This window comes from Kryptolebias marmoratus, linkage group LG21, assembly GCF_001649575.2.
Source record: "Kryptolebias marmoratus isolate JLee-2015 linkage group LG21, ASM164957v2, whole genome shotgun sequence".
Taxonomy (NCBI): domain Eukaryota; kingdom Metazoa; phylum Chordata; class Actinopteri; order Cyprinodontiformes; family Rivulidae; genus Kryptolebias; species Kryptolebias marmoratus.
Genome location: NC_051450.1, coordinates 21018164 through 21042545, shown reverse-complemented (window position 1 = coordinate 21042545; position 24382 = coordinate 21018164). Strand labels below are relative to the sequence as shown.

The 24382-nt window shown below is 38.4% G+C and overlaps 3 protein-coding genes and 1 long non-coding RNA gene across 4 annotated transcripts in view; 1 reads left to right on the top strand and 3 right to left on the bottom strand.

Moving 5' to 3' along the window:
* LOC108245415 (rho family-interacting cell polarization regulator 1-like) overlaps positions 1-9551 on the bottom strand; it is a 15398-nt gene extending 5847 nt beyond the window's left edge. Inside the window, exons 1-16 of the mRNA XM_017432314.3 lie at positions 9455-9551; positions 8339-8417; positions 6694-6836; positions 6498-6576; positions 6382-6405; positions 6223-6276; positions 5310-5459; positions 4230-4293; positions 3746-3789; positions 2708-2833; positions 2482-2630; positions 2318-2360; positions 1821-1925; positions 1529-1720; positions 1215-1306; positions 324-480 (exon numbers count right to left, since the gene is read on the bottom strand). Coding sequence (XP_017287803.1) covers positions 324-480; positions 1215-1306; positions 1529-1720; positions 1821-1925; positions 2318-2360; positions 2482-2630; positions 2708-2833; positions 3746-3789; positions 4230-4293; positions 5310-5459; positions 6223-6276; positions 6382-6405; positions 6498-6576; positions 6694-6779 — 1365 coding nt within the window. The 5' untranslated portion in view covers positions 6780-6836; positions 8339-8417; positions 9455-9551. The remainder of the gene's footprint in view (positions 1-323; positions 481-1214; positions 1307-1528; positions 1721-1820; positions 1926-2317; positions 2361-2481; positions 2631-2707; positions 2834-3745; positions 3790-4229; positions 4294-5309; positions 5460-6222; positions 6277-6381; positions 6406-6497; positions 6577-6693; positions 6837-8338; positions 8418-9454) is intronic.
* Positions 9552-11275: 1724 nt separating this feature from the next.
* Positions 11276-14571, top strand: LOC108245406 (beta-2-microglobulin-like). The gene is made up of 4 exons (XM_017432302.3): positions 11276-11455; positions 12812-13084; positions 13795-13832; positions 13941-14571. The coding sequence occupies exons 1-3, from the start codon at positions 11392-11394 to the stop codon at positions 13806-13808; spliced, it is 351 nt and encodes a 116-aa protein (XP_017287791.1). The 5' UTR covers positions 11276-11391; the 3' UTR covers positions 13809-13832; positions 13941-14571.
* Positions 14572-14868: 297 nt separating this feature from the next.
* Positions 14869-18038, bottom strand: LOC108245407 (platelet endothelial cell adhesion molecule). Its single transcript, XM_037973333.1, has 4 exons — positions 17756-18038; positions 17558-17636; positions 16516-16573; positions 14869-16411 (listed from the first exon to the last, which is right to left on the bottom strand). The coding sequence occupies exons 1-4, from the start codon at positions 18036-18038 to the stop codon at positions 16181-16183; spliced, it is 651 nt and encodes a 216-aa protein (XP_037829261.1). The 3' UTR covers positions 14869-16180.
* Positions 18039-22332: 4294 nt separating this feature from the next.
* Positions 22333-24382, bottom strand: LOC112451169. The gene is made up of 4 exons (XR_003039922.1): positions 24268-24382; positions 24023-24110; positions 23887-23923; positions 22333-22755 (listed from the first exon to the last, which is right to left on the bottom strand). It is a non-coding gene; the product is annotated as an uncharacterized LOC112451169 (long non-coding RNA).

Here is a 24382-nt window from a genome sequence, read left to right as displayed (position 1 = left end):
TTGTCATTTGTAATCATCAAAATTAAACGAAATAAACATTTGAAATATATGAGTTTGTATGTAATGTATGAATATAATATACAAGTTTCACTTTTTAAATAGAATTACTGAAATCAATCTACTTTTTCATGATATTCTAATTTTATGACCAGCACCTGTACTGTTTATGAGCACTTTGAGTGGCCTGATTGGCTATAAAGGCAATAAGTACAGTCCATTTACCATTTATTGTGGGGTCAAGAGATGAAAAGTTTGCAAACTGTTGCAGCAAAAATCAGGATCTGAAAGTGATGAATCACCTAAGAAAGGTGCAGAAGTCCTACCTCCAGCTGCGCGCTGCAGTTCTTCAGGTGGACGACCAGGGAGGCGTCCAGTCTGGTGCAGCCGGTGGTGAGGGGCGTGGAGGGGCTGTCCCAGCCTCCATTATCGAGGGGAGACTTCTGATCGGGCAGATCCTCGTTGATCCACCCCACATGGTTTCTGCAGACAGTAGCACAGAATACAGTTCACTTCAGACAACTTTATTTAATGAAATAAAAAGCAGAAAGAGGGTAAAAATAAAAACTATGCAGCAAGCAGAAACATGGAAATGTTTAATTTTTAAATTTCAGATTTGAGTCACACCTCTATAATCTCACATTACGTCTTCGTCACAAATCCTCAGTCTGAAACACTGACACAATTATATTAGTCACATATCCTGTGATGTATTTAACAACGTCCAAAAGTTCAGAATAATTCACGTTTCTTTACATTGTTTTTTCCAAGAACTTGTCTAGTTCTTTTTCAAAAGGTCTTTCAAAGTTTTTCTCAGACTTTGGCTGCTTTTTTTGGTTCATTTCAGTCCAAGGTTTGATCATTTTTTAAATGTTTTTTGTTTGTTGAGGAACCTAATTCTAACCCTACGAGTCATTTAGGAATAAAAATGCTTGACTCAAGAAATAAACCAGTGTTGTATCGACACTACTGGTTTAAAATTGGATGTTTAGGCTCGTTGTTACCAGCAGCCTGTCAAAAAGACACGATCTACTCATTTATTTAGTTGAATTGATGAAAAATACCAACATTTTAGCAAAAACAAGCTGATTCTTAAAGAACTATCAGCTGAAAACTTGCCAAAAACTTCTGAAAACTATAGAAAAATGCGACTTTAAAAGATTTGGCTTCTTGGAGGCGAAAAAAATGAAAGGAATGAGTCATTTGTCAACACTTGCCTGTTGTTTTCACTCCTCTTGCGACTATTTTCTTGCCCCACTTCTTCGTAGATGTGTGTTCCCATTCTGGGTGGGGGGTTGCTCCTGCCGTCCTGCACCGACACACATAAAGGTATAATCAGAGTCCAGATGTTACATGTTTGTATCTGTAGAGGTCACCAACCTAGCTCCTAATAATGCAGCACAGTAAACAGTATATTTGTGAACATGTTTGTGTATAAATGAAAGCATGTGTCGCATCAGGAACAGTAAAAACAATGAACTTTGGTCTTCAGTCATGTCAGTCGAAAGTACTCTTCCTCTCTCGGCTTTACCTTCAGTGTCTTCTGCAGCAGCTTTAGCTCATCTTCCAGTTCTTGTAGATCGGTGAAATGTCCCGTGTAGTCGTCTAGAGAGGAAATAAGAATTTCCAGAGCATCCTGCAGCCCGCTGTCCACCAAAACACCATCTCTGGGCCAACATTTTGCTTTCACCTCTTCTGCGGTGTACACTGGAATGTCTGGTTCCTGTTTTATCCACAGGTTCAAATAAAACAAATTTCAATGTACAGCTGTAAACAGAAGAATGTCCTGCAGATTGTGAATAAAAAAGTCAGTTTGGGTTTACGTTCTGAGGTAGAGGACTGTCTGGTGGAGACGGTGAAGGGCTGGGGAGGGGCACAGGTTCGGATATATCAGACCCAGATCTCGAGCCTTCGGATGGGTCCGGGCTCTGAAGGAGAACAGCAAAGTTTCAGCAGGAAGCTGTGCACAGTGACTTCCACAACCACTCAACAATAAAACAAACATCAAAATAGAACTGGCATTAAATGAATCTGCAGTTTGCATCAGAACAGTTAGGAACCAGCAGTTTGATACGGTAACTTTTAAATAAGGTACAAGTTGTTTTTTTAGAAGCTTAATTTACTTTTTAACACAGAAAAGTCTGTCAGGCCAAACAAGAACGTTCTGAAATATGAATGGCTAACAGCAGACGTAGTTAAAGTGCAAAAATCCCATTGGAAAACTATAAAGTGAATCCTGAATTAGCTTTAACCCAATCAAAATCTTCCAAACAAACAATATATTGAGAGGTTTACGCAATAAATATAGAGACAAACTCACAGTTGGGACCAAAGTTGGATTTGGGCGAGGACCTGGGGTTGGACTAGAGGTTGGATCATGTTTGGTTGTGGTTAGGGATGGGATAAAAGAGGGTAAAAAAAACAAAAGATAAATTCAGTTAATAATATTGTGTTCATGTACAGTTAAAGACTGAATTAACTCACTTCCAGGTGACTTCCAGGACTAGTTTAATAGTTCCCAGCTCGTTAATATCCACAGCAACCTTCTGGGCTAGTGGAGCAAACAGGTCCTTAGGTTCACAGAAAATGTTTCCTACAACCACATGATTGGTCAGGCTCCTCAGCTCGGTCACCTGCGGAACCGCAAAGATCGCAGGTCAAGCATGAATCCATCCGAAGTCGTTAGAAAAGCTTCCCTACGGACACTAACCTTCACAGAAATAAACTCGTGAATGTACGGGAAGAACACCATCTCCTCACAGTCCCACGTTTGTTTGGCGTTGACCTCTATACTTCCGTGCATTTTCCATCGCTGCCGACCAAACTTTATGAGGATCTAAACGCAGACAAATAGTTTCTTAATAATCACAGATCTATGTGTGTACCCAGCATGCAACAGGCATTGAGTCAAATGTATTTTCTTTTTTCTCTACAGAGGACTGACGGTGTCTGCAGAACAGATAACACAGATCCAGGACATAAAGATTATAAATAACGTTTGTGACGCCAAGCAAATTTTACATCAAATCTTAGTAAAACTATCAGTTATCGCCATTTTTTGAGTTGGCTAATGTTTAGCTGTGGTGCTAATTAGCTCCTAATGTCTTAACTGACGGATAATGCTGCTAAATCGGAAATCTGCAGCTCCACCTACATATACAAGCGGAATTAGAGAGGTCCTAAATTGGGAAAAATCAGGATGACTTCGGCGTTTTGGACTTGTGTATAACCTGGACTCCCTTTCTGTTGTTGGATCATTCTGAAGGGAAGTCTTTTGTTTCTTTTTTTTTATATTTGATTGTTTGTCTTTCGTCACCTTGTTAGGGATAAGTGCAGGAGCGGGGCTGCTTGTTTGTTGTTGTTTAAAATGTGAAAGATTATTAAAATTAGTGGTAAAAACATGTTTTTCCTTTTTAAAATTTAAAAGAACTGTTCAGTGTTTGAAAAGATGACTCATATTGACTGTTAGAAGCAAAATGAGACATAAATACTAAAACAAAACAAAAAAAAGGCTTTATCAGAAACAAATTTTTCTATTCTTGCTAATAAAAGAACAAAACCTAAATCTCACTGAAAACAAAATGGTTCACAAAGTAAAAAAGTAAAATAAAAGTACTTCAGCAGTGATGTCAGATTTATTTAATTTTACCACAAGGGGTTGCTGTAAGTTATAAAATGTTTAGAGTTATTTTGGTCAACCTTTGAGCAACAAGTTATCTGAATATGAGAAAAGACGACGGAGACAAACCTCATACTGATCACCAGCACACAACCTGGCAAATCCAGCGAGTCCTGAGAAACGGGTGGAAACAAACAATGAAATCACCTTTGAGTAAATTCCACAACGCGTATGTAATTCAAGGCTTAGCATTTGTTGGGGATGACTCCCAACTGCTGGTACATTACAGGTATGTATCCAGTAATTACCTGGTGTATGCTAGGTAATTAACAACGGTGTACCTGGTACTTATCTAGTATGTACCTGGTATGTGTCCAGTAAGTACCAGATACATATCTGGTAGACATCTGGTAAGTACCTGGTATATACCCAGTTCATACTAGGTAACTGCTTGCGATGTATTGACTCTTACCAGGTTTGGTACTTGGGTACGTACCAGGTAACTAACAGGGACATATAGCTTGTACGTATCATGTACGTATGTGGTATGCACCAGGTACGTTTTGGACTTGTGTATTGATTTCTGCTTCTAACTGCTTTTCAATAATCTTACCTTTCATTTTAATGGAGAACTCTCCCAGCTGTTTCTGTAACTCAGTCTCCCTTTCATTCATATGCTGCAGAGAGGATCAGAAACATTCATTTAATCTTTTCAACTACAGTATAAAACTGATAACTATAAAACTACAGACTTCTCACTAAAACAAAAAAAAAGGAAAATCCATTACTCCTGTTTAGCTCATCTACACCGTCTCCCCTTAAATTAAAAGATCTTGTCCCTAAAACCAGTATGTCACTGGACTGCGACCAGTTGGCAAACAGCGTTTGTGGGGCTTTTCAATTCTGGCTCGCAGTCTTGTCTCTTGAATTTTGATCGTATTCAAGAAATTTATGCAACAAATTTTCTTTCAAAGCAATCACAGAGACGTTGCAGGTGTCTCAAACCCTTCTCAGTTCAGTTTTTTTAAATTCTAGAGCAAAAGTGCTGGATTTTGACACCTGCACCCGAATTGTTAAATGTCCACGTCTAACAACCACACCAAAGATAATTAATAATTATTTAAAAACTGGTCCAACTGCCTACCTTCATTTCAAAAGTCTGATCCAGCAGATTAAATCATAAATGTGGGAACGGCTGCCAAGATGGATACAAAACGGGCCGAGGCAGGAATGATGTGGGCAACAAAAAAATGTGGAAGGCCTAGAATACAGTTTGGCAATCCGTGCACATAAAAACAAGTAAACTGGGTTGTCAAAACATGTTTGCACTGCTCGCTGGCTGCAAACACTGAGAAATCATTGAGACTCCAGCTGAAAATTGACCAATTTTCTTACAACTTTGTCAACTATTCTCCAGCAGTCACAGCCCAGTGAGATACTACCTTAAATAAATTATTGACCTTTTAACACCCTGTGTTCCAAACTGCAGCCTAAGATCCTCAGCTAAGGCACTGCTAATCATTTTAAATGCTGCTTTAAGATCAAGGACGACCATCCATTAGGGTCGTCTTCTGCGCCTCCTGATCTTTGCTTTGAAGTTACTTGTCTCTGCAGCATCATTACATTTCTGCACAAGTTACATTATGGGCAACATTTCTAACTTTGTTCATCCACCGTGTTCGGTTCATCTCACCTCGCTGAACTTCTTGTAATCGTTATTAGCCTTCGCCAAACTCTCCTTGGCCTCCTTGCTTCCTGGAGAGGCTTTGCATGCCTTTATCACTTTGTTGGCCTTGTCTCTCAGTCTCCTCTTCTCCAGGTAGGCTTTATAAATCTCTTCAGTCTGAGAAAAAGAGATAAAAATGTACTTAATTTAAAAACACTGCTTCAGCTGCATGTTTAAGGTCAATGTCTTGCTGGAAGATGGACCTCTGTCCCAATCTCAGATCTTTAGAAGATTCAAACAGGTTTTCCTTTAAGATTTTCCATCCATCTCTCCTTTGGCTCTGACCATTTTCCCAGTCCCTGATTAAAATCATCCTGACATTATAATGCTGCCACCACCATGCTTCAATGTGGGGTTGGTGTTCTCAGCATGATGCTGTCCTTGTTCAACAGAAAATTCAAATTCAGTCTCATCTGACCACAGCACAGTCTCCAACATGCTTTTTGGCAAATTCAAAACAATCGTCCATGTCTTATTTTTTAATTTTTGGGGTTTTCCTGCCACTCTTCCATGAAGCCCAGACAGAAATGTCCAACTCTGCAGAAGAGCTACCCGGTAAATATTGTTATTTAGGTAACATTTTCACTTATGTCCTGTTGTCCTTTCTCTAAGTTGTGTCCAATGCAATAATCATCAGCTTCAGTATCTCTGTGACTTATAGCAAATTTAAATGTGTTTCATAGACTTTTGCTATAGCTGGTGCATTAAATTAATACAAATTCCCATTTTCCAAATGCATCAAGTGGATGAACCCCTTTACCAACCCTGTCCTTTTATCAGTGATCACAGAGAGATTAACACACACTCAAATTAAATTTCACAAAGAATATTTTCACAACAAAACAAAAAGATGCAGGTTGTGTTGGCCATCTGGTCTTACTTTGCAGAGGTGAACCTTCAAACTGCCTATGTACGTCTCAATCACCTTAGCTTGCTGTCAAAAGAAAGCAGAGTCAGAATTGTTCATGATAGTTTACCCACATGTCTTCTTTCTATGAGTTTGGCTCATATGTTCATATGTCCATTTATAGTCGCTCACCTGGTCAAATTCGTAAAGGAACCCCTAAGGAGGGAAAAAAACAAAGCCATCAGCGTCTGTGCTTAAAGAAAACACCATCTTATTGTGAAGCCAACCTCAGAAATGCCACAACATACCAGTCTGGAGTTCCTTTGAGACTTTCTTTTTTCTTTGTTGATGTTATCCAAGTCCGTCTGATGAACATTTAAGCAAGACCTGAGAACACATCAAGTCAGAGTGAAGTGTTGATTTGGTTTGAGAGATGTTTAGGTTGATTTCAAAGGGAAAGATGAGTTGGTATTTGTGTGTCCAAGGAGCAGTAAGTGTACTTACTGAAGGCCTTTCTTCAAGGCATTGTAGACTTCATCCACTCTCTCTGTTTGAGGAATTTTAGGGGGTAAGATAGACCTGGTAGACATCTCGAACACCTCAAGGGACTTCTGCTGAGACCACGGCAGCTGAACACTGACAGGTTCCTGTAATTATAGATAACTATTATCGTTAAATATCCAAACATGAAGCTAACTGGAAAGCTACAATGCTGGGTCACAGCTCAAATGGCATCAACAAGGATGGCAAGGATCTTATTTAGCATTTGTTGAGTAGGAGCTGATGATAATCATGGAGGAGTAAAGACTACAGGATTCTAGTTTAACAACCATGATGTGTGAAAGTAAATGGACCAGTAAAACAAAAGCTTCAGACCAGAGCAACACCCTCAATTACAGACGAATCCTGCCAACCAAGAGGGAGCCTTCCATCTTCATCCAGCTGAAAACCAGGACCTCAAAGTTGGAGGAGCCGACTCTCATGGCTGCTTCACACTGAAGCATGATGAAGATGCCAACAGACCTCTATCCCTATCTCTATCGTCACCTGAAGGGTCTCTGCACCAATCAGAAACCTCTGCACCTTGAGATCATGCCCGTGGTCACCACAAACAGCATCAGTGAAGAGTTCAACCTGCCCTGAGAACAAGCTTGATTTGTGCCAAGAATGCAGACAGACCTCTTGCTTTGGTTATCCAGGGACTGGATAGTCCTTGAAAGTGGCCATGACACCCGTGTTTTCTTGTAGCACCCCCCCAAAAATACAGTCCTAAGCCTTCTCCTGATCCACAAAACACACATGGACTGGACATTCTGATTCCCTTGACCTCCCTTAGGATTTCTGCAGAGGTGAAGATCTGGTCCATGATCTTTCCCAGGGAGGCTGAGCATTAACTGGCTGAAACTGGAAAAAATGGGATAATATCCAAGTTATGCAGCAAGTGATCTTCTGTGGTCTATGTTTCTCTGTTGCATGATTATTTTTTGTCAGTTATTGACAGGTTCCTGATTTAAGCTGACATCTCTTAGTGACAAAAAATTCTTCACCCTTTCAGAAACAAGTTGCTTGTCTTCCCGTCTTCTGACTTACCAATAAGGAAATAACTCACTGATGTCTACATATTGTTAACAGTAAAAAAAAAAGATGAAACCGGTAACCTCAAAGGAATGTATAGCACCTGCTGTCTTGCATGCCAAACCTTTGACAAAGAACTCATATAGTCAATTAGTGCTCAGAGTCTGCACCAAGTTTTAGCTCAGTATCTGTGAAGATGACGGAGTTATAGCCATTTTTGTTTTTTCTAAGGCATCAGGCAATAAAAATAAAAGCACAGGAAGGTACCTAGAGAGTTATGTTGGTTTATTGCTTCATCTGTATTTTGAAGAGGATGGTGACGGCACCTTTAAAGGTGCAAACATGTTTGTTTTTTACTCTGATGGATCTAACACTGGTTCTGTTTTACTCCTTAAAGGAGTAAAACATCTGATTCAGGTCAGCAAAGCAGCCTGGCAACAATAGACTACGATAATATAAATACTTCACATTTACATCACTGCCACATGTTCATGCTGTAACCACATATATATAATATCTTAGAATGAACTTTGGTATGAAATATGTCAACAGAAAGCTGCTTTTGATTGAATACCTTGGTGTGTTTACAGTCCTGTGTCAGACAAACTGATAGGCCTTCGAAGTCAGTTTGCCATTGTTCTGCACGTCGGCTCCTAAACAGAGAAAACAAGCAGTAATTAAAGACCTGGCATTCCCCTAAAGAATGTCAGAGTTTAAGATTAAGATCGTCTAATGCTGAGAAGAGACGGAGTTATAGACGTGCCGGTCAAACCTCTTTTAAACACACATCTTGTGCAATCAGTTAGTATATTTTGGGAATGACTCTCAGCTACTAACACACCAAATTTTAGCTCAATATTTGTAAAAAATGGCAAATTTTGAGCCACTTCTGGTGCCCATCTTGGAATGGGTCGACTCCAAAACCTGACCTGTATCCAACGGTTCATTTCTGGAAAGTTTCATTGCAATCCGTCCTGCAGCTCATGAGATATTTCGCTAACAGACAGACACGGGCTGAAACATTATCGCCGCCAACGGGTTTCTTTGTTCTTATTCTTAACCACAAATATGCTGCTGATGATATAATATGCAGATGATTTCCTGTACGACAGAATACGTGTAAGGATCTATAAGTTCTTTTAATTAAACTGGTGTTTTAATAGGATTTCAAGCAGCTCTCAGTAGATTTAAATATATTTATTTAAGGTTTAACTTTAATAATTTGAAGTAAGTGTACTCATACTGACGTCTGTATCTTACGGCTGTTTAAGTTTAAGCGTCCAGGTAACTTATTATTAACACGAAGAAGAAATATCAGCCTGAAACAACAACATTTACCTGATTAAAGATAAACAGTTCAGTTTTACCAATTCCAGGCTGAGAGCTCCTCAGAAACTTTGAAAATGAGCAAACTGCTCGTTTTAAACTATTTGCAGCTTTCACATTCTTTCTCTAGAGAAGTCTGAGAGTTTTAGCTCTCTAAATAAATAACTCTAAACTCATATTGTACACATGAAATTAACCGGGTGAGCCGCATGAGTTTACACGTCCTTACACGTCCAATTTACAACTAATATGAAGTAGAACCAGGGTGTGACAACTCAAAACACGTGTTCTTCCTATCTGTATTTAAAATTTTTACCTAGTGTTTACGAGCAAAAATACTGAAAAAAGTCATAATCCTACTCACCTGAATCATCTGCACGCAGAGTTAAACAGAAATCTGTGCAGCCTCATCAAGGAAACTGAAGTTGACGAGAAAAAGAAAACAGGCAGGGCAAAAGGTTCGAACAGGAAATATCGTAAAACAAGACGAGTAAGATTTTTCCACTACAGTCGGCAGAAAGGAAACAGCTCAGGGAGGAATGCTGCAGAACGAGGACCAGCATGAGGGACGGATGGTTCACCAGCTTCTTTGGTGACATAAACTGCTTTAAAAAGAAAAATGTCAAATGTAGTCTTAAGAGTAACAACAAGAGGACTGAAACGACACTAATAAGCGTTAAAAACTGCCCCACTCCTGACTTTCCCTCAAATCTGACATTTTATAAGTTTTAAGGTAGAAACAGAAGTTCAGCAAAGAGCAAATAGCTGTAATTTATTATATGATTAATGCAGTAGCCTACTTATTAGCAAAACATTTTGTTAGCAGGGGCTAGAAGGGGGGCCAAAGGGGGCAATGGCCACCCCTAAAATGTTGGTGGCCCCCTTGACCAGACAGTCTGATCCTCTGGAGTCCTAAGCTTTTGCTTGGTGCAGATTTGTGATTTCCTTAGCTATGTGGGATTACTAAAACCTTGTAATTATAAAATATATTGTTTTTGAACAATTGGTATTTATTTATAACAATATATTCTTCCCGAAACCTGCACTTTATGGTTGATTGGCTTGACTGACGAGAAACAGGAAGCTATTTTTAATTTATCACATGTTGTGTGTTCCTTTACTTGTCAGGGAAACTGACAAAAGTCACTCCTGCACGTTGTGTAATCTGGTGTACAGATCAATGCACAACCTTAAACAGTGTCTTGGACACAAAGGTGATTTCATGTCAAAGTAAAGACACAATCGAACAGAAGTTATGTGCATGAGCTTCTTGAAAATCAGAGTTGAAAGGAAATCATGAGGAGAAAACTGGAAGGGAAGATCACTGAGATTTAAATAATATTTGGGATGTAAGGAGCAATTTTAGTCAAAAAGCTGTCCGAAACAAGTATTTGTGTGACTGTTGTGGGCTTTCTGCGTTTGGGATGAAGTTAGACAATTTTGATGTATTTTATTTGTATTCGTTAAGCAAAATAGGCAGATTAAAGTGCTTTGTTGACATTCAGTGCATACCTGCATTTTAGAAATTTGTATGAACATATCTGGGAAACTACTGGAGTAAAGCCTTTCAAACTGCACCATTTGATATAGTTCAGGATAATCTTTTATATGTTTGATTTCATACTTTGCAGTGAGTACCTTTAATTTTTAAAGCTGCTTCTGGAACAGTTATTTCTATCATAAACTATAACTAAACCAAAATATGGAAGAAAGCAGCTGAATTTAAAATACAAACCTAAGGAAGGACATGAAGCTGAGTGTCTGGGTTTTTTGCAGCAAAAAAACATCTTTTTAAGAACAAAGCAAACTAAAAGAAATTACAAAAACAGTCTAATTATATGCTAAGAAAACGAAACGATCTATCTATCTATCTATCTATCTATCTATCTATCTATCTATCTATCTATCTATCTATCTATCTATCTATCTATCTATCTATCTATCTATCTATCTGCCTGCAATATCCCATCTCTACCACTGGGTGGCGGTAAAGCACCGACTCCGCCACAAAAAGAAGAAGGAACAAAAAAACTATATGAAGTAAACTCTGCCTAGCAACCGCAGCTTCTGATTTTCCTATTGGTTAAGGAAACGGTCACATGGCCAGTTGGGCGGGGTTTAGCTGTAAGCTGTTTTCTGATTGGCTCAGCCGTGTCAGCGCCGCTGTAACATACGGCTGCGTCACACCGCGTTCAGCATTAATACTTTCGATTTTGTTCGCTGCGCACTGTTGTAGTCGATCCTAATCGAAGGGTAAACATTTTCATTCCCCTCCGGAGACCGTCTGAGGGTGGAGGAATCATGAAGGAGTTACTCTTCCTCGTCTTTTTTTGCTACGTGTCGCATTTCGTCTCCTCGAAAACAGGTAATGTTTAGTGTTTGTTTACTGTTTCGTGTTTTAATCATGGCGACCAGGAAGTAGAAGGAGGAGGCCTGGGACGAATTCGGGCCTCGTTATGAATATAACCTTTAATATTCGTTCAGTTTCTTTAAAATAAATAATAGATATAATATCTAAGCTTGGCCAGAAGCAACAAACTTTGATAAATTTGTGTTTTTAATGGTTAGTCTGACGTCATGACGTCAGACTGACAAACGTAAACACGCCTGAACTCATAAAAAAACTAATTATTATTCAGACTGGGTGAGTCCAGAGTTGTACTTTTATCAGAGAACTGGGAGGAAAATAGTTCCTAACAAACAAACAGGACTTTTTTGTGGTTTTAGGCTTCATGTAACATGGATCAGGTCCAAATAAAACACATTTTATTGACATTTATGTGAATTTTTTTTACATTCCTATAGAGGTTGTACTACTATTAGTATATTTAGTCTAATGTTAACAAGATTTGATGATACAAAATCACATTCCTCTGCTTGGTAATATTCAAACATAAGAGTTATTTGGTTTTGAGAGGGTTTTTTGAATGTTTAATAACAATTAAAAGGTATTTGCGTTAAAACCAGGTTCAATAAAGGTCGTAAAACTAAGAGGACAGAAAAGTACCAGCGTGAGTCACACAGCTAAGCCTTTTGGATTACGAGTTACTCAACGAGGCTTTCCACACCATGAATGTTTGGAACATTATTCTCAATGAAACCATTAAAGACGTTCGGTTTTTATGCTTTTTACATCGCACACATTTAACATCTTGATCTTTGAGGCTCTAAGACGATTGCAAATGTTTTCCCTCCTCTGATCAGACCGGTCCAACGGGTCCAACAGATGTTTGTCATAGTACCTTTAGTCAGGGTAAAACTATGAGAGTGAGTAGTTGTGTTAAAAGTTGTTTTGGAAGTACAGACTGTTGGGATGTTTACATAAAGTGCATATTTATTTTCTCCCTCTTTTGTTAAACAATACTTATTTAATTTTCCTTTCATATTACTAAATCATGATTTTTATTTTAGCAGTTATAATATTAAAAGTGCTGTAAATAAAAGTCCACCCAGTGATGTAGGTTTGATAAGTAGTTCCTTATTTGCACCGAGCAGAGAAGAGACATCCGACTTCGTCAGAATGTCTTTTTGGACTCTCACATGAGCAGAATCCTCAGAAGACAAGAAAGCTTTTTGAGTTAAAAAGGACAATAAAATGTTCGAAGTGGAAATTAAAAATGGACTCTATAATCCATGTCGGTTTGAGCGGTGAGGCTGATAATTTGGATGCAGTTTTTCCAATAGTCTTATAGTTATTTTTGTTTTGTTTTGTTCCTGTCAGCTTCACCAGCGGTCCAGGTGTACAGCCGCAACCAGGGAGTGTATGACAAAGAAAACGTCTTCATCTGCCACGTCACCGGCTTCTACCCGCCGGAGATCACCATCGTGCTGCTCAGAAACGGAGAGGAAATCCCCGGGTCCAAGCAGACCGACCTGGCCTTCGATGACCACTGGCACTACCACCTGACCAAACATGTGCCGTTCACTCCAAAAGCAGGAGAGAAGTATTCCTGCAGAGTGACCCACAATAAAAAGACAGTCTCATACATGTGGGGTATGTGTTTTATTTTTATCTACTACCGCTGAACCGACTCTGTTTGAGCTTACTGTTGTTAATTAAAGGTTTTACTCCCTAAATATAGCACTAGTTCGAAGAATATTTGTCCTGATGGATGAGAACATTTAATCTTCTCTGCATCCACATTATTTAAAAGACTATAATTACCAACATACAAATATATTGTTTGTTTTTAACTTTAAGCATTCAGTATTAATTAATTAACAGCATTAATTAACTCCCCTCCACCACCCCCCCAAAAATAAACAAAGATGTTTGATTTGTAAGAGATGAATCCCACACCGGGAAACAAAATCTCATTTCTAAGACGTCGATGCATTCCTAGAAAGCAGGGAAAAGTTGTTTTTTTTTCCCGAATATTTCACCGTTTTACATTTAAAAGCACCCACAGTTCAGTGCCTCACAGTGGGGAAGGTGATCCCTATTGATTTCAACACCACAGGGTCAAAGGTCGAGGGTCACAGGTGACCCCTGTGTGGAAACCTTGTGCTGTAACTCTAATTGTGTCACGTAGGAATGTCAAACTGTGTACCTTTGCACCTCGTGGGTCGTCGGTGGTCCCTGTTGGGGTCAAAGGTCAGGGTTACAGGTGTAACAGAGATGTCCAGCCCTTTGTTTCTGCTGATGGTTGTTTTCTGTGCTGGTTTATACGTCACATACTGACCTGATGACCTCTCTCCCTGCAGAAGCTGATGTGTAAAACCTGCTCGGTGACCTTCTTCAGGTAATGAACCATTTTACGTCTCACTGCTGTCTTTATATTTTAAATTATTTTTTTATTTGTGAACTAACTGAGGCCACTGTCTTCCCCCCTGTTGTGTGACTTCTGTAGGTCTTACCTACATCGAAAAGATGAAGATTGGAATCCATCTCTTAAATCTTTCCCCCTGCAACCTTCGGCAACAGCGAGCGAGAAGAAAATCTGCACTTAGGGACGTTTCTGCTTTGAGCTGAGAAGGCTAAAAAAAAAGGAAGTTTGACGCTTAATTATCAAACTTTTTGCTGAAACTCCGCCTAATCACTTTACCTTTTTCACCATTTTGCCTCTAAATTTAGCGGTTTAGTTTCGGGTTGTTGTCGGCTGGTCAGTCTGGATGTTATCCATGAATGAGACGAAATCAGCAGAAGTTTAAATTAAAATAAATTCCATGAACATAATCTGGTAATATTGGTGCCAGCATAAAGAAACATGACCCTTAAGGAGTAATCTTTTATATAAAATCTTATCTTCTGGGTAAGTTCGGGCTCACTTTTTATAATAAGAATAATTCAGATTTATTTCCATTTCCTCTTAAGTTTGATTTTTTAAACTGAAAATGTAAAATGTATTTTAACTCGAGGAGCTAAAATAAATCTGTTTGTCACATGTTTTAAAAACAGTGCTTTATCTAAAGATTGAAGCTTTTTACCTGTTTCTGTTTGATATTTTTAAGTATGACAGATTAAAACAATTAAAGATTTTATTTTGTCTTTGCTGTCTTTCGTTTTTAAGATAATGTATTAATCTGGTAATTAGAGAACGTTAGTTAAAGTCGTTCTTATGCGTCGATTTTAAATCCAAACTGTGACTCATTCTGACAAAATGAGACAAAATTAGGAATCTTTTATTTTTAATTTCTTATTATTTTTAAATTCTCCACCTCAGAAGCTTCAAAATGATCCAAAGTTTGTTGAAATTTGTCAACTCTGACCAAACAGGAATAAATCTGCTTTCATATAAAAGTAAAAGTAATAATAAAAAAACCTCAGAGATTTAATGACAGAACTTTAATAAAAACTTCTGCATATCTGCTTCATCTTACAGAAAATTAAAATAAAATGGAAAAAAACACTTTGATATTTCTGTGGTTTAAAGCAATTTTTGTTGAATAAAATAATAAAAATAAAGAAGCAGAATGGTTATAATATCTAATAGCTAAATGGAGCAAAATGGCAGCTAAAAGTAACAACACTGTAGTTAAACGTAGAAGAACTGCAGCTAAAAGGTAAAAGTTGCAGAACAGTAGCTAAATGCTAAAAGTAAATAAAACAATAAAATGGAGCCAGTAGCTGAAGCAGCTGGATATGAAGGAACTGAAGAGCTCTTAATGCATTTCAATGGGGAATCTGCTTTAAAACAAAGGTAAATATTTTAAAAAGTATAAAAGTAACGTATGCAGAAGTAGTTTGAGTCTAAAAAACCTACAGAAGAAACTATAAACACAAAAGCAACGGTGTGAATACTGACTCTGCAGGAAAACAGTTTGAGATTCAAGCAAAAAACAATATTTACAGATTACAGATCGAACAAACATGGAGTCTGTTAAAACAACGAGTTTCTTGAAGGAACGCTGAGTTTTAGATTAAAATCATCTAATGTTGACAAATGAGTTAAAGCTACTGTTGAAGATGCACCCAATGATTAGTTTCAATAAAACCATAAATATCTCTAATTATATGGGTCAAAATGACTGTAAAATACTCTAAAAATAATATTCAACATCAGTCTATAAAAGCTTGAATTATTCACCAATCAGCTTGTTGCTTTTAGAAATGACCTCATAGGTTCATGTAGCTTTTAATTTAAGTTTCCCTTTTTTCTTGCAGCTGAAGTTTTACTTCAAAGATGTTCTACTCTGTAGAAAAAAAAGGAGAAGTTCTCTGTTTGGCATTTTCATGAGTCACACATGCAGACCTCACCCAGGCAGCTGTGAGGTCAGCAAAAACAAAAATATGGAAGTTTTATATATTTTGTCCACATTCAGCTAGAAGTGCATCCTGGGTCTTCTTTGCTGGATGGGTGCAGATGTTCTAAAACCTAACTAATGCACCCCCATACCATCAGAGAGGCTGGCGTTGAACTGATAACAGTCCTGATGGTTGGATTAAAGCTGCTCCTTGTCCCTGATCCACGTGGTGTTCATGGACAGGACATCAAGGTGCGTTCGAGGTGTGGGAAACTTCGAGTCTCATCTCTGCTTTTTGCAGAAGATGTGGTTCTGTTGGTGCCTTCGAGTCCGGACCTTCAGCGTACACTGGAGTGGTCCGCAGCTGAACGTGAAGCAGAAAAAGGCTGGGGGGAGAAGAGAGACATTATTTCTTCTTGACTTGGGCGTAGAGATCTTCTGGACCTGCAGCGGTCTGTGTTGAGGCCTTTGTGGTCGCAGACACGTTAACTTGGGCGTAGACAGTATCGTGTTCAGGTGAGCTGCTGGAGGGCAGCTGAGACGCCTGATTAGAGAACTGGATTTCTCCGTAATGGATTTCTTCTTCTTCTGTTTCTTCTGTGGACCTTTGAGCTCTCTTTTCTTTCCTGGTTTGAGTCTGTAAACAAACAGGAAACAGTTTTTTAATACTTCCTGTTTCTTCACCCTTTCAGTCCTGAAGCTCTCAGCTCTGTCGTCTTACTGTGTTCAGGATTTTCTCACCTGCAGCTGTTGTACAGATGGACTTCTCTTCTTTGCTCGCCTCAAACACACAATAGTTCTACAAAATACAACAAGAAAAATAAAAATTATTATCAGTTTATGTTCCAGCGCTGGAGACTCCAATTTAACAAACAACTGGTGATACAGCCAGGTACTTACTGGGTACTGATACTTATCTGGTTTCAACATGAAAGTTACCAGATAAGTTACTGGTACTTATAGGGTACTTACAAGGTACATAATAACAGTGGGCGTACCCAAGTACTAGCAAGGTACCTGGTTTTTATCTTGTTTCTATCAGGCAAGTACCTGGTACATAGCTAACTGGGATCATACCGAGTACTTACAGGGTACTTATCTAGACCAGGTAAGTAGAAGTTATCATACTTCTACCAGGATGATAACTGGTACAACTTGTACTTATAGGGTACTTTCAACTTGAATATTAACAATGGGTGTACCTGATAAGTATTACCTGGTACTGACTTGGTACATATCTTGTGCTTACTGGGCTCATACCTAGTACTGATATAGTACTTATCTGAACCAGGTAAGTACCAGGTACTTATATGGTCCTTACAGGGTACCTGCCTGTTATTATGTAGTACAAACTTGGTACCTCGCCGGAATTTTCTTGGTACTTACAGGGTATCTACCAGACCTGTTCATGCTAATTATCAGGTATGTACCTGGTAATTGCAGAACACCTACTATGTATCTACCTCATCTTTATTGTATGTAGACCTAACACTTACCAAGTACTTGGTACTTACAGAAAACTTGTCAGATAAGTACCTAGTACTTAGAGAGTACCTAACCAGTACATATCTGGTATTTATTGGGGACTTACTTGGTACTGGCATATAGGTACTTGTATGTAGCAGGTATGAACCCTGTAGGTACCAGGTACATATTGTTGTAAGTATCAGGTATGTACTTGATAATTAAAGGGTACATATCTGGGTAAATACCTGGTATATACCTAATATTTTAATTTAAATCCATACAGATCCTGTTAGCAGCATTAAATCGTTATACTCACAAAATCAACACAATCAGTAAAATGATCCCAATAATTCCTCCAACGATTGGTCCCCAGGGTAGAGATTTATCTAATGAACCTCAACAACAAGAAGATAAATAAAAATATGAATCACAACAGAAGTTAAAGCATTAAGAGGGTAAACGCCATGAGATTTAAGGATGAAAATGATCAGATTGAGAGCAGGAAAATGTTTACCTTCAACTCCAACAAAGATCACTGCTGATGTCTGATTACCCAGATCATTTGTGGCCACACAGTAAAACTCTCCTTCAACAGTGAAGTTGAAGCCATAAACCTTCTCATCAGAAACTTTAACAAATCCATCTGTGGTGTTCCTGAACCAGGTGAAGGTTCTGACGGGAGGCTTGGCTCTGCTGGAGCAGCTCAGCTCCACCCAGCTACCTGGTGACACCAAACCTGATGGACTGATGGATGCTGAGGTGTCTTTAGGAGCATCTGAGGAAAACAGGACACACATTAACTTTATNGAAACATGACCCTTAAGGAGTAATCTTTTATATAAAATCTTATCTTCTGGGTAAGTTCGGGCTCACTTTTTATAATAAGAATAATTCAGATTTATTTCCATTTCCTCTTAAGTTTGATTTTTTAAACTGAAAATGTAAAATGTATTTTAACTCGAGGAGCTAAAATAAATCTGTTTGTCACATGTTTTAAAAACAGTGCTTTATCTAAAGATTGAAGCTTTTTACCTGTTTCTGTTTGATATTTTTAAGTATGACAGATTAAAACAATTAAAGATTTTATTTTGTCTTTGCTGTCTTTCGTTTTTAAGATAATGTATTAATCTGGTAATTAGAGAACGTTAGTTAAAGTCGTTCTTATGCGTCGATTTTAAATCCAAACTGTGACTCATTCTGACAAAATGAGACAAAATTAGGAATCTTTTATTTTTAATTTCTTATTATTTTTAAATTCTCCACCTCAGAAGCTTCAAAATGATCCAAAGTTTGTTGAAATTTGTCAACTCTGACCAAACAGGAATAAATCTGCTTTCATATAAAAGTAAAAGTAATAATAAAAAAACCTCAGAGATTTAATGACAGAACTTTAATAAAAACTTCTGCATATCTGCTTCATCTTACAGAAAATTAAAATAAAATGGAAAAAAACACTTTGATATTTCTGTGGTTTAAAGCAATTTTTGTTGAATAAAATAATAAAAATAAAGAAGCAGAATGGTTATAATATCTAATAGCTAAATGGAGCAAAATGGCAGCTAAAAGTAACAACACTGTAGTTAAACGTAGAAGAACTGCAGCTAAAAGGTAAAAGTTGCAGAACAGTAGCTAAATGCTAAAAGTAAATAAAACAATAAAATGGAGCCAGTAGCTGAAGCAGCTGGATATGAAGGAACTGAAGAGCTCTTAATGCATTTCAATGGGGAATCTGCTTTAAAACAAAGGTAAATATTTTAAAAAGTATAAAAGTAACGTATGCAGAAGTAGTTTGAGTCTAAAAAACCTACAGAAGAAACTATAAACACAAAAGCAACGGTGTGAATACTGACTCTGCAGGAAAACAGTTTGAGATTCAAGCAAAAAACAATATTTACAGATTACAGATCGAACAAACATGGAGTCTGTTAAAACAACGAGTTTCTTGAAGGAACGCTGAGTTTTAGATTAAAATCATCTAATGTTGACAAATGAGTTAAAGCTACTGTTGAAGATGCACCCAATGATTAGTTTCAATAAAACCATAAATATCTCTAATTATATGGGTCAAAATGACTGTAAAATACTCTAAAAATAATATTCAACATCAGTCTATAAAAGCTTGAATTATTCACCAATCAGCTTGTTGCTTTTAGAAATGACCTCATAGGTTCATGTAGCTTTTAATTTAAGTTTCCCTTTTTTCTTGCAGCTGAAGTTTTACTTCAAAGATGTTCTACTCTGTAGAAAAAAAAGGAGAAGTTCTCTGTTTGGCATTTTCATGAGTCACACATGCAGACCTCACCCAGGCAGCTGTGAGGTCAGCAAAAACAAAAATATGGAAGTTTTATATATTTTGTCCACATTCAGCTAGAAGTGCATCCTGGGTCTTCTTTGCTGGATGGGTGCAGATGTTCTAAAACCTAACTAATGCACCCCCATACCATCAGAGAGGCTGGCGTTGAACTGATAACAGTCCTGATGGTTGGATTAAAGCTGCTCCTTGTCCCTGATCCACGTGGTGTTCATGGACAGGACATCAAGGTGCGTTCGAGGTGTGGGAAACTTCGAGTCTCATCTCTGCTTTTTGCAGAAGATGTGGTTCTGTTGGTGCCTTCGAGTCCGGACCTTCAGCGTACACTGGAGTGGGTTTTTTATTAACTTCCTAAAAAGAGCAAGAAAGTTCCCCTTTTTTATCGGTACTTTGAAGCTTGTTTTTATGTGTGGTTAACGTCCACCCCTAAACAAGCATCAACAGCAGCAGCAGCACGATGACGAAGGTGTGAAGACTTTGAATTTCCTTTTTTGGAAATGTAAGCAGCGCTCGAGTGTCCTTTTCCTTATCGAGACATTTTAAAAGTATTTAAAGAGAACGATGAAGAAGAGAGACATTATTTTTCCTTGACTTGGGCGTAGAGATCTTCTGGACCTGCAGCGGTCTGTGTTGAGGCCTTTGTGGTCTCAGACACGTTAACTTGGGCGTAGACAGTATCGTGTTCAGGTGAGCTGCTGGAGGGCAGCTGAGACGCCTGATTAGAGAACTGGATTTCTCTGAAATGGATTTCTTCTTCTTCTGTTTTTTTTCTGTTCTTTTGAACTCTGTGTTCTTTGCTGGTTTGATTCTGTGAACAAACAGGAACTTGTGTGAAAACCCAGAAGTAAAAATAAAGGAAATGGTTTCTAAGAATTCCTGTTTCTTCGAACTTGAGGCCTTGAAGAAGCTCTAAACATTGAAGTTTGGCTTCAACCCTGACCTTTGACCTTGCACTTTGACTAGATAAACATTTTGGACCCTCTGTAGGTGAGCGACAGACAAAGCACTGACCCCTATAGAAAGTGTAATGCAGTAATCCAGCTGAGTGGAGATGAAGGCATGGATTACTGTCTTACCTTCACTTTAGCCATCTGCCTCAACTGACAAAGCTTGATTTGAACACTGCTCTGATTTGATTATAAGTTTAGGATCAGTCTCCATTTTGACCCCCAGGTTTGTGTTGACTTCAAACTTGGCACAAACTTTAGACTCGGCACGATGCAATCAGACATGTACCGTTCCCATGGCAACCGACAAACCCAGACTCATCCATCGGATTACCATACAGAGATGCATGATCCGTCCCTCCAGACGACACGTCTCCACTGCTCTAGAGTCAGTGGCGGCAGGTTTTACTCCCCTGCATCCGACCCTCTGCAGTTGATGATGGTAGACTTGGATACAGCCTGTATTTGCCAATACAATCAGCCCGTTGCTTTTAGAAATGATCTTGTAGCTTCATGTAGCTTTTAAATTAAGTCTAATGTTTAGTTATGGTTTTCTTGCAGCTGAAGTTTTACTTTAAAGATGTTATACGCTTTAGAAAAAAGAGAAGTTCTCTGTTTGACATTTTCATGAGTCACACATGCAGACCTCACCCAGGCAGCTGTGAGGTCAGCTTAAACTGAGTTTCTCCTTTTTTATTGTATATATGTTGTATAAAAGCTGTACATTGTGTCCTCAGTCAGCTAGAAGTGCATCCTGGGTCTTCTTTGCTGGATGGGTGCAGAAGATCTTAAACCTGTTTGAACTTTTCTGCATTTATGGAGTTTTTCCAGATGTCAGAGGCACTAATGCACCCCCATACCATCAGAGAGGCTGGCTGTCGAACTGATAACAGTCCAGATGGTTGGATTAAAGCTGCTCCTTGTCCCTGATCCACGTGGTGTTCATGGACAGGACACCAAGGTGCGTTCGAGGTGTGGGAAACTTCGAGTCTCATCTCTGCTTTTTGCAGAAGATGTGGTTCTGTTGGTGCCTTCGAGTCCGGACCTTCAGCGTACACTGGAGTGGGTTTTTTATTAACTTCCTAAAAAGAGCAAGAAAGTTCCCCTTTTTTATCGGTACTTTGAAGCTTGTTTTTATGTGTGGTTAACGTCCACCCCTAAACAAGCATCAACAGCAGCAGCAGCACGATGACGAAGGTGTGAAGACTTTGAATTTCCTTTTTTGGAAATGTAAGCAGCGCTCGAGTATCCTTTTCCTTATCGAGACATTTTAAAAGCAGAACTAAACGAGAACAATGAACAAAAGAGACATTTTTTCTTCTTCACTTGGGCGTAGAGATCTTCTGGACCTGCAGCGGTCTGTGCTGAGATCTTTGTGGTCTCAGACACGTAAGGACCGGGTACTTACCTGGTCCTGACACGGTACATGCCAGATATGTACCTGTTAATATTGAGTATAAATTTGGTACTTACTAGGACTTTGCTTGGTACTTACAGGGTATCACCCAGACATGTATGTGCTAATTATGAGGTTTGTACCTGGAACTGACTGGATAGGTACCTGGTACTTGCAGAATAACTACCATGTAAGTACCAAATACTTAACGAGTACAAAACTGGCACATATCTGGTAATTATCAGGTACTTGGTTAACACGTCTGAAGTGCAGCCTGTAAGCAGCAACTCTGAACAATAAAAACATGTAAAAATGTAAATAAAACACAGGAAGTTCAGGGTTTCTGTCAAAACAGAAAATGCATGAGAGGAATGTAAAGGTAACATGATTTATAATCAAAATAAAACATAAAATAACAAACCAAGAGAACATTGAGGTGAACTTTTATTATTTTATTGAATTAAATGATCATGACAGAACATATGATTATATTTTCCTGCTTATTTTCTTTTATTTTTGTAATTATTTATTAGGAACAAGAAAAAAAAATGTGAGCGGAAAATTACTGTCAAAAGCAAAATAGGGACAGGTCCATCAAACAATAATGGTTTTCTTTCAGCAAAATATTTAAGCCTGTTATATTTAGCAACTTTTTCCTACATCTTTTAAGCAACATATATTTATTTTTCTACAGTTCTGTGTGTCTCTGATCCAACAAAGCTTTACATTTTGCGACATAAAAAGCAGAAGAACAGGCAGAAAACAAATCCTCTCTCTGACAGAGGACTTCCTCGTCTTCTTTTGTCTCAAGATGCTTGAACCTCGATCACTCTGTTGACATAATCTGGTTCCTCTGAGTCCTGAGGACATGAAACAACAAATAAACATGTTTTACTTCTTAGTAAGTATCTTGTATGTATCTCTATATATACTCTGTAAGGAGCAACTTAAGTACCTTGTTAGTATACCCATATATGCCATGTAACTACCCCCATAAGTACCCTGTGAATACCTCAAACATACCCTGTAGGTACTTCATACGTAATCTGTAATTACCCTAGTATATGCCCCTTAAATACCCTGTTAATATCACATAATGTACCCTGTACATACGCCGTAAATACTTTGTTTGTACCCTGTAAGTACCCACATAAATAAGCTGTACAATCCATGTATGTACGGAGGACCGAAACTGACATAATCAAAAATAAAAGCAAAAATAGATGTTTTGTTTAGCCTTTTCCTCACACATGCATTTGTTCTTTTGTCATTTCCTCGTCTCCTCTTTTTACTTCACTGTATGTATTTCTTCCTCAATATGCAAATGAGGAGGCTGCCTTCTTGGTTCAGCTCCTTTCCTATTTGTCAATGACCAGGAAGGAGCAGGATCCATGTGCAGATCAATTGTTCATGCCTGCGCTCTCGGCCTTTTCAGGAGAACACCTCATTTGAGAGGAAGTGAAGTCGTAGCAGAGATGTCTCAGACAGCTGCAGAAGAGTTAGGGCACATTGCTAGCTTAGCTGAAAGCAATACAGTCAGTGATGACTATTTGAACTTCACTTCCTCTCAAATGAGGCCTTCTCCTGAAACGTCCATGAGCGCACACATGAATAATCGATCTGCACATAGAACCTGCTCCTTCCTGGTTATTGACCAATAGGAGAGGAGCTGGACCAAGAAGGCAGCCTCCTCATTTGCATATTGAAGCAGAAATGCACACAGTAAAGTAAAAAGAGGAGACGAGGAAATGACAAAAGAACAAACGCTCGTATAAGGAAAAGGCAAAACAAAATATATCTATTTCTGCTTTTATTTTTGATTATGTCAGTTTCGGGCCACCATATGAGGCACCCTGTATGTGTCTTATAAATACCCGTGTTAGTACCCTGTAGGTACTCATCTGTATGATGTATTACTTCTGTATTTGGTGTATTTGTCTGCTGACAGTCTGATGATTTTGAAACCAAAACAATAAGTTCCAGTAGCTTACCTCCTTTGGTTTGTTGGAGGATCTTGATCTAAACCAGCTGAAAGAAGAGATTATATTGATGAATATTAACATACATTAAACACCAACATGTACCAGAGATCGTTGAAGAGTATCAACACATAGAAAAGTGTCTCACCACTCAAAGATGATGACTGAACTGCAGAGCGTTACAATTCCCAGGATCTTCAACGTAACATAAAGACTGACCCCAGACCTGTGATTATCTGGAACAAAGACAGCATCTTCAGATCAGACTGAATAAAGGAAGTTTTAGTTCAAAATGATTAACTTTTAGTCCTGAGGTTTACAGATGAGTCAAATCTGAACTGAAGTTCTGTTGAAATAGTAATTTTATAAGTGAAATAAAAGAGAACAATTTACCCTTAATAGAAAGAAAGATCACTGATGATGTCTGATTACCCAGATCATTTGTGGCCACACAGTAAAACTCTCCTCCCTCAGTGAAGTTGAAGCCATAAACCTGCCCCTCAGAAAC